Here is a 20,025-nt window from a genome sequence, read left to right on the forward strand (position 1 = left end):
GCAGCACTGGTCTCTACTGAGCGTGTACATAAAGTGCAGCACTGGTCTCTACTGAGCATGTACATAAAGTACAGCACTGGTCACTACTGAGCATGTACATAAAGCGCAGCACTGGTCTCTACTGAGCGTGTACATAAAGTGCAGCACTGGTCTCTACTGAGCATGTACATAAAGTACAGCACTGGTCACTACTGAGCATGTACATAAAGCGCAGCACTGGTCTCTACTGAGCATGTACATAAAGTACAGCACTGGTCTCTACTGAGCATGTACATAAAGCGCAGCACTGGTCTCTACTGAGCGTGTACATAAAGTGCAGCACTGGTCTCTACTGAGCGTGTACATAAAGTGCAGCACTGGTCTCTACTGAGCGTGTACATAAAGCGCAGCACTGGTCACTACTGAGCATGTACATAAAGCGCAGCACTGGTCACTGCTGAGCCTGTACATAAAGTGCAGCACTGGTCTCTACTGAGCGTGTACATACAGTGCAGCACTGGTCACTGCTGAGCCTGTACATAAAGTACAGTACTGATCACTACTGAGCGTGTACATAAAGCGCGGCACTGATCACTACTGAGCATGTACAGAAAGTGCAGCACTGCCTCACTACTGAGCATGTACATAAAGTGCAGCACTGGTCACTACTGAGCATGTACATAAAGTGCAGCACTGGTCACTACTGAGCGTGTACATAAAGTACAGTACTGATCACTACTGAGCGTGTACATAAAGCGCAGTACTAGAAACTACTGAGCATGTACATAAAGTGCAGCACTGGTCACTACTGAGCATGTACATAAAGCGCAGCACTGGTCTCTACTGAGCGTGTACATAAAGCGCAGCACTGGTCACTACTGAGCATGTACATAAAGTGCAGCACTGGTCTCTACTGAGCATGTACATAAAGCGCAGCACTGGTCTCTACTGAGCATGTACATAAAGTGCAGCACTGGTCTCTACTGAGCATGTACATAAAGTGCAGCACTGGTCACTACTGAGCATGTACATAAAGTACAGCACTGATCACTACTGAGCATGTACATAAAGCGCAGCACTGGTCTCTACTGAGCGTGTACATAAAGCGCAGCACTGGTCTCTACTGAGCATGTACATAAAGTACAGCACTGGTCTCTTCTGAGCGTGTACATAAAGCGCAGCACTGGTCACTACTGAGCGTGTACATAAAGTGCAGCACTGGTCACTACTGAGCATGTACATAAAGTGCGGCACTGATCACTACTGAGCATGTACATAAAGTGCGGCACTGATCACTACTGAGCATGTACATAAAGTGCAGCACTGGTCTCTACTGAGCATGTACATAAAGTGCAGCACTGGTCACTACTGAGCATATACATAAAGTGCAGCAGATTCATCTCCACTAAAAGCCGAGATCCTGAGATCAGGAACAGAACAGACATTTATAGGACATTTTCATAATTTTCCCAAATTCTTATGCAAAAAAATATTCCGCACATCTTGCATTGTACTACTGCACCCAATGTATTATATATTTTAGGAGTCGGAATCGGTCCATTTTATTCCGACTCCACAACCCTGCCTGCTGTGCTTCTATTAAACCCTGCGTAAACTCACATAGGGGGCAGTATTATAGTAGTTATATTCTTGTACATAGGAGCAGTATTGTAGTAGTTATATTCTTGTATATAGGGGGTAGTATTATAGTAATTATATTCTTATACCTAGGGGGCAGTATTATAGTAGTTATATTCTTGTACCTAGGGGGCAGTATTATAGTAGTTATATTCTTGTACATAGGGGCAGTATTATAGTAGTTATATTCTTGTATATAGGGGGTAGTATTATAGTAATTATATTCTTGTACCTAGGGGGCAGTGTTATAGTAGTTATATTCTTGTACATAGGGGGCAGTATTATAGTAGTTATATTCTTGTACATAGGGGGCAGTATTATAGTAGTTATATTCTTGTACATAGGAGCAGTATTATAGTAGTTATATTCTTGTACATAGGTGCAGTATTATAGTAGTTACATTCTTGTACATAGGGGGCAGTATTATAGTAGTTATATTCTTCTACAAAGGGACAGTATTATAGTAGTTATATTCTTGTACATAGGAGCAGTATTATAGTAGTTATATTCTTGTACATAGGGGCAGTATTATAGTAGTTATATTCTTGTACATAGGAGCAGTATTATAGTAGTTGTATTCTTGTACATAGGAGCAGTATTATAGTAGTTATATTCTTGTACATAAGCAGTATTATAGTAGTAATATTCTTGTACATAGGGAGCAGTATTATAGTAGTAATATTCTTGTACATAGGGGGCAGTATTATAGTAGTAATATTCTTGTACATAGGAGCAGTATTATAGTAGTTATATTCTTGTACATAGGAGCAGTATTATAGTAGTTATATTCTTGTACATAGGGAGCAGTATTATAGTAGTTATACTCTTGTACATAGGGGCAGTATTATAGTAGTAATATTCTTGTACATAGGTGCAGTATTATAGTAGTTATATTCTTGTACATAGGGGACAGTATTATAGTAGTTATATTCTTGTACATAGGGGGCAGTATTATAGTAGTTATATTCTTGTACATAGAGGGCAGTATTATAGTAGTTATATTCTTGTACATAGGGGCAGTATTATAGTAGTTATATTCTTGTACATAGGAGCAGTATTATAGTAGTTATATTCTTGTACATAGGAGCAGTATTATAGTAGTTATATTCTTGTACATAGGGGCAGTATTATAGTAGTTATATTCTTGTACATAGGGGACAGTATTATAGTAGTTATATTCTTGTACATAGGAGCTGTATTATAGTAGTTATATTCTTGTACATAGGAGCAGTATTATAGTATTTATATTCTTGTACATAGGGAGCAGTATTATAGTAGTTATATTCTTGTACATAGGGAGCAGTATTATAGTAGTTATATTCTTGTACATAGGGAGCAGTATTATAGTAGTAATATTCTTGTACATAGGAGCAGTATTATAGTAGTTATATTCTTGTACATAGGAGCAGTATTATAGTAGTTATATTCTTGTACATAGGGAGCAGTATTATAGTAGTTATATTCTTGTACATAGGGGCAGCATTATAGTAGTAATATTCTTGTACATAGGTGCAGTATTATAGTAGTAATATTCTTGTACATAGGAGCAGTATTATAGTAGTTATATTCTTGTATATAGGGGCAGTATTATAGTAGTTATATTCTTGTACATAGGGGACAGTATTATAGTAGTTATATTCTTGTACATAGGGGCAGTATTATAGTAGTTATATTCTTGTACATAGCGAGCAGTATTATAGTAGTTATATTCTTGTACATAGGGAGCAGTATTATAGTAGTTATATTCTTGTACATAGTTAGCAGTATTATAGTAGTAATATTCTTGTACATAGGGAGCAGTATTATAGTAGTTATATTCTTGTACATAGGGAGCAGTATTATAGAAGTTATATTCTTGTACATAGGGGGCAGCATTATAGTAGTTATATTCTTGTACATAGGGGGCAGTATTATAGTAGTTATATTCTTGTACATAGGGGGCAGTATTATAGTAGTTATATTCTTGTACATAGGGGCAGTGTTATAGTAGTTATATTCTTGTACATAGGAGCAGTATTATAGTAGTTATATTCTTGTACATAGGGGGCAGTATTATAGTAGTTATATTCTTGTACATAGGAGCAGTATTATAGTAGTTATATTCTTGTACATATAGGGCAGTATTATAGTAGTTTTATTCTTGTACATAGAGGGCAGTATTATAGTAGTTATATTCCTGTTCATAGGAGCAGTATTATAGTAGTTATATTCTTGTACATAGAGGGCAGTATTATAATAGTAATATTCTTGTACATAGGGGTCAGTATTATAGTAGTTATATTCTTGTACATAGGGGGCAGTATTATAGTAGTTATATTATTGTACATAGGGGCAGTATTATAGTAGTTATATTCTTGTACATAGAGGGCAGTATTATAGTAGTTATATTCTTGTATATAGGAGCAGAATTATAGTAGTTATATTCTTGTACATAGGAGCAGTGTTATAGTAGTTATATTCTTGTACATAGGAGCAGTGTTATAGTAGTTATATTCTTGTACATAGGAGGCAGTATTATAGTAGTTATATTCATGTACATAGGAGCAGTATTATAGTAGTTATATTCTTGTACATTGGAGCAGTATTATAGTAGTTATATTCTTGTACATAGGGGACAGTATTATAGTAGTTATATTCTTGTACATAGGGGGCAGTATTATAGTAGTTATATTCTTGTACATAAGGAGCAGTATTATAGTAGTTATATTCTTGTACATAAGGAGCAGTATTATAGTAGTTATATTCTTGTACATAGGAGTAGTATTATAGTAGTTATATTCTTGTACATAGCGGGCAGTATTATAGTAGTTATATTCTTGTACATAGGAGCAGTATTATAGTAGATATATTCTTGTACATAGGGGGCAGTATTATAGTAGTTATATTCTTGTATATAGGAGCACTATTATAGTAGTTATATTCTTGTATATATGAGCAGTATTATAGTAGTTATATTCTTGTACATGGGAGCAGTATTATAGTAGTTATATTCTTGTACATATAGGGCAGTATTATAGTAGTTATATTCTTGTACTTAGGAGCAGTATTATAGTAGTTATATTCTTGTACATAGGGGCAGTATTATAGTAGTTATATTCTTGTACATAGGGGGCAGTATTATAGTAGTTATATTCTTGTACATAGGGGGCAGTATTATAGTAGTTATATTCTTGTACATAGGGGCAGTATTATAGTAGTTATATTCTTGTACATAGGATCAGTATTATAGTAGTTATATTCTAGTACATAGGGGGCAGTATTATAGTAGTTATATTCTTGTACATAGGGGCAGTATTATAGTAGTTATATTCTTGTACATAGGGGGCAGTATTATAGTAGTTATATTTTTGTACATAGGAGCAGTATTATAGTAGTTATATTCTTGTACATAGAGGGCAGTATTATAGTAGTTATATTCTTGTACATAGAGGGCAGTATTATAGTAGTTATATTCTTGTACATAGGGGCTGTATTATAGTAGTTATATTCTTGTACATAGGAGCAGTATTATAGTAGTTATATTCTTGTACATAGGAGCAGTATTATAGTAGTTATATTCTTGTACATAGAGGGCAGTATTATAGTAGTTATATTCTTGTACATAGGGAGCAGTATTATAGTAGTTATATTCTTGTACATAGGAGCAGTATTATAGTAGTTATATTCTTATACATAGGAGCAGTATTATAGTAGTTATATTCTTGTACATAGGGGCTGTTTTATAGTAGTTATATTCTTGTACATAGGAGCAGTATTATAGTAGTTATATTCTTGTACATAGGAGCAGTCTTATAGTAGTTATATTCTTGTACATAGAGGGCAGTATTATAGTAGTTATATTCTTGTACATAGGGAGCAGTATTATAGTAGTTATATTCTTGTACATAGGAGCAGTATTATAGTAGTTCTATTCTTATACATAGGAGCAGTATTATAGTAGTTATATTCTTGTACATAGAGGGCAGTATTATATTAGTTATATTCTTGTACATAGGGGCAGTATTATAGTAGTTATATTCTTGTACATAGGATCAGTATTATAGTAGTTATATTCTAGTACATAGGGGGCAGTATTATAGTAGTTATATTCTTGTACATAGGGGCAGTATTATAGTAGTTATATTCTTGTACATAGGGGGCAGTATTATAGTAGTTATATTTTTGTACATAGGAGCAGTATTATAGTAGTTATATTCTTGTACATAGAGGGCAGTATTATAGTAGTTATATTCTTGTACATAGAGGGCAGTATTATAGTAGTTATATTCTTGTACATAGGGGCTGTATTATAGTAGTTATATTCTTGTACATAGGAGCAGTATTATAGTAGTTATATTCTTGTACATAGGAGCAGTATTATAGTAGTTATATTCTTGTACATAGAGGGCAGTATTATAGTAGTTATATTCTTGTACATAGGGAGCAGTATTATAGTAGTTATATTCTTGTACATAGGAGCAGTATTATAGTAGTTATATTCTTATACATAGGAGCAGTATTATAGTAGTTATATTCTTGTACATAGGGGCTGTATTATAGTAGTTATATTCTTGTACATAGGAGCAGTATTATAGTAGTTATATTCTTGTACATAGGAGCAGTCTTATAGTAGTTATATTCTTGTACATAGAGGGCAGTATTATAGTAGTTATATTCTTGTACATAGGGAGCAGTATTATAGTAGTTATATTCTTGTACATAGGAGCAGTATTATAGTAGTTATATTCTTATACATAGGAGCAGTATTATAGTAGTTATATTCTTGTACATAGAGGGCAGTATTATATTAGTTATATTCTTGTACATAGGGGCAGTATTATAGTAGTTATATTCTTGTACATAGGAGCAGTATTATAGTAGTTACAATCTTGTACATAGGGAGCAGTATTATTGTAGTTATATTCTTGTACATAGGGGGCAGTATTATAGTAGTTATATTCTTGTACATAGGGGCAGTATTATAGTAGTCATATTCTTGTACATAGAGGGCAGTATTATAGTAGTTATATTCTTGTATATAGGAGCAGAATTATAGTAGTTATATTCTTGTACATAGGAGCAGTATTATAGTAGTTATATTCTTGTACATAGGAGGCAGTATTATAGTAGTTATATTCTTGTACATAGGAGCAGTGTTATAGTAGTTATATTCTTGTACATAGGAGCAGTGTTATAGTAGTTATATTCTTGTACATAGGCAGTATTATAGTAGTTATATTCATGTACATAGGAGCAGTATTATAGTAGTTATATTCTTGTACATTGGAGCAGTATTATAGTAGTTATATTCTTGTACATAGGGGACAGTATTATAGTAGTTATATTCTTGTACATAGGGGGCAGTATTATAGTAGTTATATTCTTGTACATAAGGAGCAGTATTATAGTAGTTATATTCTTGTACATAAGGAGCAGTATTATAGTAGTTATATTCTTGTACATAGGAGTAGTATTATAGTAGTTATATTCTTGTACATAGCGGGCAGTATTATAGTAGTTATATTCTTGTACATAGGAGCAGTATTATAGTAGATATATTCTTGTACATAGGGGGCAGTATTATAGTAGTTATATTCTTGTATATAGGAGCACTATTATAGTAGTTATATTCTTGTATATATGAGCAGTATTATAGTAGTTATATTTTTGTACATAGGAGCAGTATTATAGTAGTTATATTCTTGTACATGGGAGCAGTATTATAGTAGTTATATTCTTGTACATAGAGGGCAGTATTATAGTAGTTATATTCTTGTACTTAGGAGCAGTATTATAGTAGTTATATTCTTGTACATAGGGGCAGTATTATAGTAGTTATATTCTTGTACATAGGGGGCAGTATTATAGTAGTTATATTCTTGTACATAGGGGGCAGTATTATAGTAGTTATATTCTTGTACATAGGGGCAGTATTATAGTAGTTATATTCTTGTACATAGGATCAGTATTATAGTAGTTATATTCTAGTACATAGGGGGCAGTATTATAGTAGTTATATTCTTGTACATAGGGGCAGTATTATAGTAGTTATATTCTTGTACATAGGGGGCAGTATTATTGTAGTTATATTTTTGTACATAGGAGCAGTATTATAGTAGTTATATTCTTGTACATAGAGGGCAGTATTATAGTAGTTATATTCTTGTACATAGAGGGCAGTATTATAGTAGTTATATTCTTGTACATAGGGGCTGTATTATAGTAGTTATATTCTTGTACATAGGAGCAGTATTATAGTAGTTATATTCTTGTACATAGGAGCAGTATTATAGTAGTTATATTCTTGTACATAGAGGGCAGTATTATAGTAGTTATATTCTTGTACATAGGGAGCAGTATTATAGTAGTTATATTCTTGTACATAGGAGCAGTATTATAGTAGTTATATTCTTATACATAGGAGCAGTATTATAGTAGTTATATTCTTGTACATAGGGGCTGTATTATAGTATTTATATTCTTGTACATAGGAGCAGTATTATAGTAGTTATATTCTTGTACATAGGAGCAGTCTTATAGTAGTTATATTCTTGTACATAGAGGGCAGTATTATAGTAGTTATATTCTTGTACATAGGGAGCAGTATTATAGTAGTTATATTCTTGTACATAGGAGCAGTATTATAGTAGTTATATTCTTATACATAGGAGCAGTATTATAGTAGTTATATTCTTGTACATAGAGGGCAGTATTATAGTAGTTATATTCTTGTACATAGGGGCAGTATTATAGTAGTTATATTCTTGTACATAGGAGCAGTATTATAGTAGTTATATTCTTGTACATAGGAGCAGTATTATAGTAGTTACAATCTTGTACATAGGGAGCAGTATTATAGTAGTTATATTCTTGTACATAGGGGGCAGTATTATAGTAGTTATATTCTTGTACATAGGAGCAGTATTATAGTAGTTATATTCTTGTACATAGAGGCAGTATTATAGTAGTTATATTCTTGTACATAGGAGCAGTATTATAGTAGTTATATTCTTGTACATAGGAGCAGTATTATAGTAGTTATATTCTTGTACATAGAGGGCAGTATTATAGTAGTTATATTCTTGTACATAGGGGGCAGTATTAAAGCAGTTATAATCTTGTTCGTTCTTGGCAATCTTTTTCTAACTAGAGCTCTTGCTTATGAAAAAGGCTGAACACGGTTAGTTCTTTTAGTGGGTGACAGAAACATTGAGTAGTTGCATATTGGATAAAAATATTGCTGGAACTTGGCTTATATCTGCTAGACGAGGGGAAAACTCATCCAGATGTTCTTCCTTCAGGCCATGACACTTCTTGGTTGCATACAGGAGTCACAGGGTTAAGTCTGTTGTAAAAGCTGGTTATTTAGTGGGTTGATCCACATTTACCCTTGCAGTCCCATCATCTGGCAGCGGATCAGTGGGGTTGCGTGTGCGTAATCTTCGCCAACCCCCCACCATCACTTTTCCGCAGCCGACACCAACATATAAAGCAGCCCTTTGCTCTGCTCCCTCACCAGTAATTGCCTCCTACAATTCTTCTTACTCACTGCATTTTCAATGTCTCATTATATGCATATGGCATCCTTCGCTTTCCCGCTGTAAGATTAAAGGGAGCAGGCGCTTATTACTTGGGGAGGGCGGATTCCATCTCCTATTTAAATAATACTAATGCCGAAACTCTCAGAAGGCCCCGAAATGATCAAACATTACATTTTAGCGCTATTAGTCGGAGCTGTGGGCGGAATATTGTTTACTGGCTGCGCCTGTTTATAGGTAAATCTCAGCACCCCTCCGAGATTTCTGGGGTATGGAGCAAGTCTGTGCCATCGCTTATAATCCCTAACTTGCTGGGATTACCAATCCTCCTTGCAGTTACTGTCTAACTACTGTGGGTGACATTGAGGTTTGGTGACCTACAAGGTACATCATGAAGTTGGGCAAACGGAGTAGGCATGTCAGCACTTCATCAAAGCCACTAACCCAGGTCTCTGGAGTCCCCGGAGGGTAGGTGTTATGTTATGTGGCAAATTGGCATGTCCTCTCACCAGGACGGCAGGATCGCTGCTGACCTCACCCCATGGATGTACTGCCACATTGAGCGCCTGACAGTAGCCATATTGAAAGCTGAAACTTTCATCCATTTTTTTTTTTCAGTTACGGCTTTTGACCGAGTGCCTCTTCTAACATGGTTGACTCTCTTTTTCACCAGTGGGCTTTATTTTACCCTTGACACCTACTCTTAAAAGATTAATCGAGTGCAAAAGAGGGTTTAGGTGAGATTCTCAGCTGGTGAAATGAGGGTGCCGCTGTTTAATTAGCACCCTCCTTCTCTTCCTCAGCACATTCCCGCTCCATCTGAATTTCTGAAGAGCTCCCAGTTAAAATGTCAGATCCGAAGATGAAGACTTGCAGGTGGAAGGATGACTGACGAGCAAGTGTGAAAGAGAGGTGTGCGGGTGTATTGGTGAGGGGGAGCGAGAGGCCGCGGGGGGTTTGCTTGTGGAGTAGCGGTAGTATCTGTTCCTCAAATCTCGGCACCTGGAATGAGTTTCCTTAGAGAGTCCATCCGTTGAGTATTATTTTTCTCATTTCCTTCTCCTGAGGATCTCCTCATTATCCAGAATAATTAGCATAAAATTAAGCCTTTTTGGCTAATTATCTGTCTCTAGATTTAGGTAGTCCACATGCAGTATCAGGTGAAGGCCTCCATTCCTTCATGAATGAACGCAAATCTTAGTATAAAATAAGTCCATGATGGATTGATCTAAAAAGTGACCCATAGATCTTATGCTCCTTGGAATTTTCTTTAGAAATTTTGAGCCCTGTCACTTTCTGATGCTTCAGGACTTCTTTTGGTTGGGTGAGAAAACACAGTACCAAAGAATACCAATTGGCTGGAGGACATTGTCTTCTTTGCTAATTATTTTGGTTAAGTGATTGTCTTGTTGGTCAGGAGGACAACACGGACAGGGATTCACCAAAAAGCTTGGTTGTTGGCTTCTTGGATCCTTTACATGGGCCTAATAATCATCATTGTCGACAATGCGTCTCGTGTGTAAGCATGCAATGTGCTGCCAACAATCTGAATGATGGTTTCGGTTGATCTACCTGATCGACTTGTTATGTTATCCATCGACACTTGATACCGGCTCTTGTGGTCCTCTACTAATTTCTAGTGACCAAGTGACTTCTTTGTGGGTATCTTTGGTGACCTCACAGAGCTTGGGATATCCCTGATATAAATGTTAAAGGGTCGATCCTTCAGTTTCTACATCCACGGACATTAATGATTTGGGGTTTTTATTGGAACGGTCTAGGTCTCATTTCTGCTTGGTGACGGAGAGTTTTGAATGTCATTGTCTGACCTTTCTCATGTCACTTTATCTGCTCAGCCTCCCACCCCCCTCCCCCTGTGATTTGGCTCTAACTCCATTAAGGCCAAGAGGATCTCCGCTCTTCCCCTGGCAGCGGCAGGGTTAATTCCAGCGATACGTGGCCAGTGACAGAGGTGGAATCATTTTCTCTTCATTTCTTTTTCATGAGAAGTGGCGTTGTTACCCTGCATGAGGCCGGCCTGAATCACAGCACGATGTGGAGAGTCCAGCCGTCCTTCTCAGGTGACCTGCTCTCCTGTATGACTTGGGTCAGATCCTGAAGAAGGCCCTTCATTACAGACCCACAGGACCTGTTCTCATGAGTCCATGGGAGGAGTTTATTTATCCAGTCCTCCCATTTTACTTCTCCGCTTCCTGTTAAGATGTCTATCTATGCGACCCATGACTTTTTGCCCCTCTGTAGATATTGGTCTATTAACCCTTTCTAAATCCCCCACTTTTTGCTTAATTAAGCTGACTAAAGACTTTGTGTGTTCCCTCCTCGGAGCAGTGCTGCACAGTCCGCGCTCTTCTGAGGTTTTTCAGGCCATTTCTAATGTCACTAGATATCATTAATAAAATTTGTGGTTAACCAGCGCCCCACTCGCACTCCCCCCACATTTTTTTTTAAACTCTAAATGTCTGACACAGATTTTATAAGAAATACATTTATCACGGCGCCCGATGGTTTAATGCTCATCAGCACAATTCTGTTGGAGTGGCCTGTGCAGCAGCGATAACAAATCATCCTCACTGGGCGGCCGTTCATCAGGGGAACTATTTTTGTATTAACTTGTCTAAAATGAAATTATCACTAAGTTGGAAATAATGATTGGATTTACTCAATATAGTCATTTACTACAACGACTACAAACCCAAGATGTGTCTGCTGGGACCTGCTCTCCTACAGCATGCGCCAAGAGTATAATGTGTGTACACACCAGCAGAATAGTGAGCGCAGCTCTGGAGTATAATACAGGATGTAACTCAGGATCAGTAATGTATGTACACAGTGACTGCACCAGCAGAATAGTGAGTGCTGCTCTGGTGTATAATACAGGAGGTAACTCAGGATCAGTAATGTATGTACACAGTGACTGCACCAGCAGAATAGTGAGTGCTGCTCTGGTGTATAATACAGGAGGTAACTCGGGATCAGTACAGGATCAGTAATGTAATGTACACAGTGACTCCACCAGCAGAATAGTGAGTGCAGCTCTGGAGTATAATACAGGATGCAACTCAGGATCAGTACAGGATCAGTAATGTAATGTATGTACACAGTGACTGCACCAGCAGAATAGTGAGTGCAGCTCTGGAGTATAATACAGCATGTAACTCAGGATCAGTAATGTAATGTATGTACACAGTGACTGCACCAGCAGAATAGTGAGTGCAGCTCTGGAGTATAATACAGCATGTAACTCAGGATCAGTACAGTATCAGTAATGTATGTATGTACACAGTGACTCCACCAGCAGAATAGTGAGTGCAGCTCTGGAGTATAATACAGGATGTAACTCAGGATCAGTACAGGATCAGTAATGTAATGTATGTACACAGTGACTGCACCAGCAGAGTAGTGAGTGCAGCTCTGGAGTATAATATAGGATGTAACTCAGGATCAGTACAGGATCAGTAATGTAATGTACACAGTGACTCCACCAGCAGAATAGTGAGTGCAGCTCTGGGGTATAATACAGGATGTAACTCAGGATCAGTACAGGATCAGTAATGTAATGTATGTACACAGTGACTGCACCAGCAGAATAGTGAGTGCAGCTCTGGAGTATAATATAGGATGTAACTCAGGATCAGTACAGGATCAGTAATGTAATGTACACAGTGACTCCACCAGCAGAATAGTGAGTGCAGCTCTGGAGTATAATACAGGATGTAACTCAGGATCAGTAATATAATGTATGTACACAGTGACTGCACCAGCAGAATAGTGAGTGCAGCTCTGGAGTATAATACAGGATGTAACTAGTACAGGATCAGTAATGTATGTATATAATGACTTTTTGTTACTTAGTACATTAGTGTGATGGTGCAGAGCAGTTGGGGTGGACGCAGCCAGTAACCTATAACTCTGTGGGTTCCCACTGTTCTCTGTGGTTTGGTAAGGTCTTGCACCTGCTTGGGAGTCTTAGTAGTTGAGCAGTCAGTGAGCTCGCGGGGCTGCCGGCTAAGCACATGGAGGTGACTTGTCACCTGAGAGACTTCCTTAGTGCTGTTCTTCTGCCTTCAGCAGATGTCCTGGGTCCATATGGCAGGCGTGCTTGGTGTGCGCTTATGCGGCTGAAATGAGAAAATCTGTTCACTTTGCAGTCTGCGGTGAATCTGGTCTGTTCTGATTGTTCGGAGGATATATATAGCCATTGTCAGGATACCTGCTGCCCCTTTAAGTCCTTCACAGCAGGAAAGGTCAGGCACAATAAGGGCATCCTCTTTAGAAAATACAAGCTCCAGGTAAAGCTGGGTCCTGGCCTTTGCACAGAGTTTACAGACGGGTGATGATGGGCACGATGATCTGCAGCACAACAGGGTAAAGAAAATGTCTTGATGTGTTCATCAGAAACTTTTCACTTTGAGGCTGAGTACATCCTGCCCAGATGCCCAGACTCAGAAAGCTTGGTATCCTAAGTGCACATGAGGCGAGCCGAGAACCCGCTCATAAAATCCTAAATGCATTTAATCGCCATTTGCACTCTGCTTAAATGCTGGGTCACAAGCAGCAGGAAACCATTAGGAGACTTTAAGAGATTCCGTGCCTGCCATTTAAGGTTGGCATCGCCAGAACGCCCCATAAATCTTATCCTGTAGAGCCCCCTACATGCCAGGAGGAGAAAGCGGTGCCGCAGTCTGCTCCTCTAAGGACAAGGAGATGCTGACTCGATGCAGCGGACTGTTCTAAGCTTGTCACGGTGGCACAGATCCTGGTATCGCCCAGATGTGCCATATACATTTGTGCTGCCGTGTTGCTTTGTGTCGATCAGACCGGGGCGGTCTTCACTTCCGTTCCGGCATCTCTTGCGCCTGCTAGGCCGCTCGACATCATGACGTTGCGTGAGGTCTATTGACTTGTCTTCATGTAATGTCACAGGGGGCGTAGAAGCGATGACTGGCCCGCCGCCATGTAGACCCGGATCAGACGCCAAGGCAGAAGGGGATGGTGTCTACGTTCTACTGACAGCACATTTTTGTGAAGTACCCTCCGTCTATGGGCACCAGTTACTCCTTCTTCTGGGAAAGCTAGCTGACAACCAGTATGGCCGCCATATTTGTCCAGTCAGGAGACACTTTTTTTTCTTGCTACTTGCTCAATAGTTGGCGCCTTTTATTTTTACCTAAATTTTAACTTACAAAAAAAGTTTCCCATTTATTTCATTATTGAAAGCATCCATTGTGCCCGGGGAGCTCCAGACTGGCTCCTTGTGGCTACCATTTATTTTAAGCCTCCTCTGCATGTAAAAATAGCCAGACTTGCAGAATAAAAGAAGTCGACAGCTGCAATTTTTTTCCCCAGTCAGGAAACGATGCAAGATTTCATTAGAATTGCGTATCTTGTCCCATCCAAGACGCTGTGCTGAAGCAGCACCGAGACGGGTGGAAAGTTATTGTTTTCGGGGTCTGTCACTGGTGTTGTATGCGACGGAGCTCCTAATTCATCCTTTATGTACAGGAGAAGCGATGGAGCAGAACTGGCCAGAGGGGCCCTGACCTGTGGAGACGCCGCCATGCAGCCCTCTGACAGGCCCATATTGACGGTGTAGGGGCCGCTAATGGTTTGTTTATCTCCGGCCTGTGATTGTGTATATTAGTAGATGTTTCCGTACAATAAAGCTTGTTGAAACAGCCAGAAGATGGATATTTAGGTCACGACTTTCAGGCGCTGGGGGAAGTAGGAGATTATGTGGCGGTATTATGTACGTCATGTGGCCAATGCATGATGTCCAGTGAGATTCCTCTCTTTGGGCATTTAGTAATCCAGAAACTCTGATCCCATTATATTTTTCCCTATTCTATGACTGTATGACACAGCAGTATAATGTGAGCACATGTAGTCAACAAAATGGCCACCTCTGTAAGGAAATAGTGGGTCCTACTCCTTCCCTGCTGTCCCAGTGGGCGCCAAAGGGCTGGGAGCTGAGCTTTTCCTGGTTGTGATTTCAGACGTTAAGAAAGAAAGGTTTTAACGGGTGCGACAGCCCCGAACCAGACGGGGATGACTCCATTGACCAGAGCCCTCTGATGGAAGACAAATATCGCAAAGCCAGCGAGGACTTGGATATTCTATTCAAACGCTATGGCGTAAGTACCCGGCCGCTGACAACCGCTCTTCATCTCTCTTCTTCTTCTCTCTCTCTTTTTTTTTTTTTTCTACCCCATTTTGTTTGTTCCGTATTTCCACCGCCCCCGAAAAAAAAAAAAAAATGGCTAAAAAAAAAATTATAAAAAATCCCAAACCCCTCCCCCAATCCGGAAAAGCAGGCGCTGAACAAGAAGCACAGGGAGTACGAGAGCCCGGACGCGGACGAGGTGTTTGCGCTGACTCCGCAGACGGAGGAGAAATATAAAAAGATTGACGAGGAGTTTGATAAAATGATGCAAAGTTATAGACTCGCAGTGAGTACCGCGGGGGAGGGAGCCACAGGCCAAAGCAGCACTGCACGTTCTGAGAGCCTGCGCTAACCAACATGGCCGCCGTGTCAACACTTACACCTTCTAGCTAGGCAGGAGCCAAAGTCATGTCCCTTTTCTTCATATTTGGAGGAAATAAGCCTGACTCCTCCCGCCAGCTGACTCCCCCTCCCGCCAGCTGACTCCCCCTCCCGCCACCTGACTCCCCCTCCCGCCACCTGACTCCCCCTCCCGCCACCTGACTCCCCTCCCGCCACCTGACTCCCCCTCCCGCCACCTGACTCCCCCTCCCGCCACCTGACTCCCCTCCCGCCACCTGACTCCCCTCCCTCCCCCCAGACTACAGGTCACCCTAGGATCACATTCCATCCATATTACAGTCACGGGAGGTGAGGAAAATGGAACATGGGCTGTATGATGGGACCCTCACACTAGAGACCTAATGTCTCATATTGAACCCTTGAGACTGAAATTTTTGGGGGAGTAGGGTACTGGTAGAGTTATGTTTTAATGTTTTAGTTGCCATAGAAACCATTACAGCTATTCCTGCATGGTACCAATGGCTGACTCTACCTTAGCCAGTAGGAGAACTCTACACTGCTAGGATGCTACAGGCCATAGGTGTCAACCATCTTGTGTGGCTGACACGTTGGCTAATGTATGCAGAGGTTAATGGGCGGTAATCGGTGACCCCGATTTCAGCCATATTCTTCCCTCAAGTACCAGGACCGTTTTGTCTTTGGCTGCCCAAAACGCCCTAATAGAACAAATTCTATTAAAATATGGAGAAGTGTTTCCCCCCCAAAAATGTAAAAATCCCCTGTTCATACAAGCCCGTGAATGACCGTCAGTATGGCCATCATTACAACTTCCACATGAGACCCCCTGGTAGGGGGCAAGGCCAGGAACCTGCAGTGCTGCTTCATGTAAATATAGACCCTGACCCTCCATCTCTGGGATGGGTCGGAAGCACACAGATCCATACCCCATCCTGGAGCTGAGGGGTAATGGGCTGGTGGGGTGTGCGCTTGCATGGCTCTGCTTAAGTGGCCTTGGTTACCTCACATAAGGAACAGATATACAGAGGTTTGAGCCTGGATGTGGCAGAGTCGGCCAACTTGGCCAATTTTTGGTTTATTGCTTTTTTGAGTATCTGAAAGCAATACCGATTGGACTCCAAAATGGCCGACTCCTGGTATGTGTCGCGGATTACTGAGCCCTAATCCACCAGACTAATGAGGTAGGCGCAGTAAGGGCCTTCAAGAAAATTGCTTCCATCCAATCCCTTTTATTAACACATCCCTGAACCTTTAACCAATGTGTCCTAATATTGTGTGTGGCTTTATTTTTCGGGCATCTGAAAGTCCCTAATGGCCTTCCATCCACTATCACTTCCGATGATTAACCTTTTAACCATAGAGCAGGAAGTGGCACCATCTTGAATCGTTACCTTAAGGCCACGTCCTCACTATCAGTATTTGGTCAGTATTCGGTCAGTATTTTTTCTCAGGAGCCAAAACCAGGTGAGAAACAATCAGAGAAAAGGTATAATAGAAACAAGTCACCAATTTTGCATTGATCACCCATTCCTGGTTTTGGCTCCCACTCCTGAGGAAAATTACTGACCAAATACTGATAGTGGGGCCGTGGCCTAAGGGATGTGATATAATGGCAGCCTGCAATACAATGTCTGACATGTTCTCTCTACTCATAACGCATGCCTTTTCTACCATTGCTGTGGGATGTTGTGGTGATGATGGTGGGTGTGGGCGTAGAAGATAGCGTCTCTGGTGCTGTGGATTCCCGGTGTACCCGCTCCTTGTGTTGTACGTGATTTATTACATGTATTGACCTGTAAACCACTTGGCAATCAGTGAGGTCCGGTCATTGGTTGCTCTGGGTTTCGGCACCACTTTCTGCAATCAGTCTTTGCTCTCGATTTGGCCTCTAATCTGGCTTTATGTCTTCAGTCTGCAGTTCCTGCACCGAATTTCGCTATGCCAGTTACTGTTCCCGTGACTAACCAGAATGCACTGCAGTTCAGCAACCCAGGGGGGTCGCTGGTGACACAGTCCCTGATGACGGCCTCACTCACAGACCCCAGGCTCCTGTCACCGCAGCCGCCAACTCTGCAGAGGAACACAGTGTCTCCAGTGCTACCTCAGAGGCCAGCCAGTGCAGGTGAGTGTATGCCAGGGCTGAGCGCAGTGTCAGTGTGCCATCTGCCCGGACTTCATGTGACTGACCCACTCTCTCATATTTGCAGGAGCGATGCTCGGGGGAGACCTTAACAATTCTAATGGAACCTGTCCAAGCCCAGTAGGTGAGTGCGGCGCCGCTGATCCCGCACCGTTCTGGGTGGCTTTACCGTGCTGATAGCTGGACGTGGTGTGTGCAGGGTGTCCTGCCCATTTCCCCCAGTGACAGGGCAGTGTCTGGCTGGTGTTGTTCTGGGATCCTTCCTGGGTGGTCCTGACGAGCTGTGAACACAAGCTGACTCTATTTTCTATTTCCCTGACTCATGAGACTAAATAACAGCCAGTGCTTGCAGGGTCGACGTGCTTCCTGACATGGGCTGCACCCTGTTAAAGGAGGAGACCTGGCAGAATAAAATCACAAAGACCGTTTTATAAACTCTTACTCCAAAGCCGAGATATTATCACCCAAGGCCTGAGGCTGCACTACTGAGCGATCCTGATAAATACATGTCCCCTTCTGATGTCTGTCCAGTGCCAGGGCAGGGTTGTTATCGAGACGCGTGTGCGGATACACGTCACCAATTCTTCATGACAACACTGCACCTGACACTTGTCAGAAGGAGCCATGTTTCTATGAGAATCACTCAGTAGTGCAGCCTCAGGCTTAGGGGCTGTAAATTCAAGAGATCACAATGCGGCATAGCAATAAGATACTAAAAATCAGTTTTCAGACTCTAAGTGTTGACTAAAGGGACTGTGTAATGTGCGCATGTGTTTAGCAGGGGAGTGTAGCATACGTGTGCAGTAATAGCATACGTGTGCAGTAATAGCATACATGTCTGTGTGCAGTAATAGCATACATGTCTGTGTGCAGTAATAGCATACATGTCTGTGTGCAGTAATAGCATACATGTCTGTGTGCAGTAATAGCATACATGTGCAGTAATAGCATACCTGTGCAGTAATAGCATACCTGTGCAGTAATAGCATACCTGTGCAGTAATAGCATACCTGTGCAGTAATATCATATGTGTGCAGTAATAGCATACCTGTGCAGCAATAGCATACCTGTGCAGCAATAGCATATGTGTGCAGTAATAGCATATGTGTGCAGTAATAGCATATGTGTGCAGTAATAGCATATGTGTGCAGTAATAGCATATGTGTGCAGTAATAGCATATGTGTGCAGTAATAGCATATGTGTGCAGTAATAGCATACCTGTGCAGTAATAGCATACCTGTGCAGTAATAGCATACCTGTGCAGTAATAGCATATGTGTGCAGTAATAGCATACGTGTCTGCGTGCAGTAATGGCATACGCGTGCAATAATGGCATACGCGTGCAGTAATGGCATACGTGTGCAGTAATGGCATACGTGTGCAGTAATGGCATATACATGTGCAGTAATGGCATATACGCGTGCAGTAATGGCATATACGCGTGCAATAATGGCATACGCGTGCAGTAATGGCATACGTGTGCAGTAATGGCATACGTGTGCAGTAATGGCATATACATGTGCAGTAATGGCATATACATGTGCAGTAATGGCATATACGCGTGCAGTAATGGCATACGCGTGCAGTAATGGCATACGCGTGCAATAATGGCATACGCGTGCAGTAATGGCATACGCGTGCAGTAATGGCATACGCGTGCAGTAATGGCATATACGCGTGCAGTAATGGCATATACGCGTGCAGTAATGGCATATACGCGTGCAGTAATGGCATATACGCGTGCAGTAATGGCATACGCGTGCAGTAATGGCATATACGCGTGCAGTAATGGCATATACGCGTGCAGTAATGGCATACACGCGTGCAGTAATGGCATATACGCGTGCAGTAATGGCATACGCGTGCAGTAATGGCATATACGCGTGCAGTAATGGCATATACGCGTGCAGTAATGGCATATACGCGTGCAGTAATGGCATACGCGTGCAGTAATGGCATATACGCGTGCAGTAATGGCATATACGCGTGCAGTAATGGCATATACGTGTGCAGTAATGGCATACGCGTGCAGTAATGGCATATACGCGTGCAGTAATGGCATACGCGTGCAGTAATGGCATATACGCGTGCAGTAATGGCATACGCGTGCAGTAATGGCATATACGCGTGCAGTAATGGCATACGCGTGCAGTAATGGCATATACGCGTGCAGTAATGGCATATACGCGTGCAGTAATGGCATATACGC

The 20,025-nt window shown here is 40.9% G+C and overlaps 1 protein-coding gene across 4 annotated transcripts in view; it reads left to right on the forward strand.

Annotated features, from left to right (window-relative positions):
• The window catches only part of MEF2D (myocyte enhancer factor 2D), a 198,817-nt gene that overhangs the window by 158,265 nt on the left and 20,527 nt on the right, over window positions 1-20,025 (forward strand). For 3 of the 4 annotated variants that reach the window (XM_073639495.1, XM_073639499.1, XM_073639496.1), the window contains 3 exons: window positions 15,149-15,286; window positions 17,587-17,797; window positions 17,883-17,939. In XM_073639495.1, coding sequence (XP_073495596.1) covers window positions 15,149-15,286; window positions 17,587-17,797; window positions 17,883-17,939 — 406 coding nt within the window. Of the gene's footprint in view, window positions 1-15,148; window positions 15,287-15,466; window positions 15,602-17,586; window positions 17,798-17,882; window positions 17,940-20,025 lie in introns of all 4 variants that reach the window. The other variant, XM_073639498.1, reaches the window with a different exon arrangement.

Source organism: Phyllobates terribilis, unplaced genomic scaffold (assembly GCF_046119375.1).
Source record: "Phyllobates terribilis strain yellow unplaced genomic scaffold, ASM4611937v1 Scaffold_7__3_contigs__length_470593459, whole genome shotgun sequence".
In the NCBI taxonomy this organism is placed as follows: domain Eukaryota; kingdom Metazoa; phylum Chordata; class Amphibia; order Anura; family Dendrobatidae; genus Phyllobates; species Phyllobates terribilis.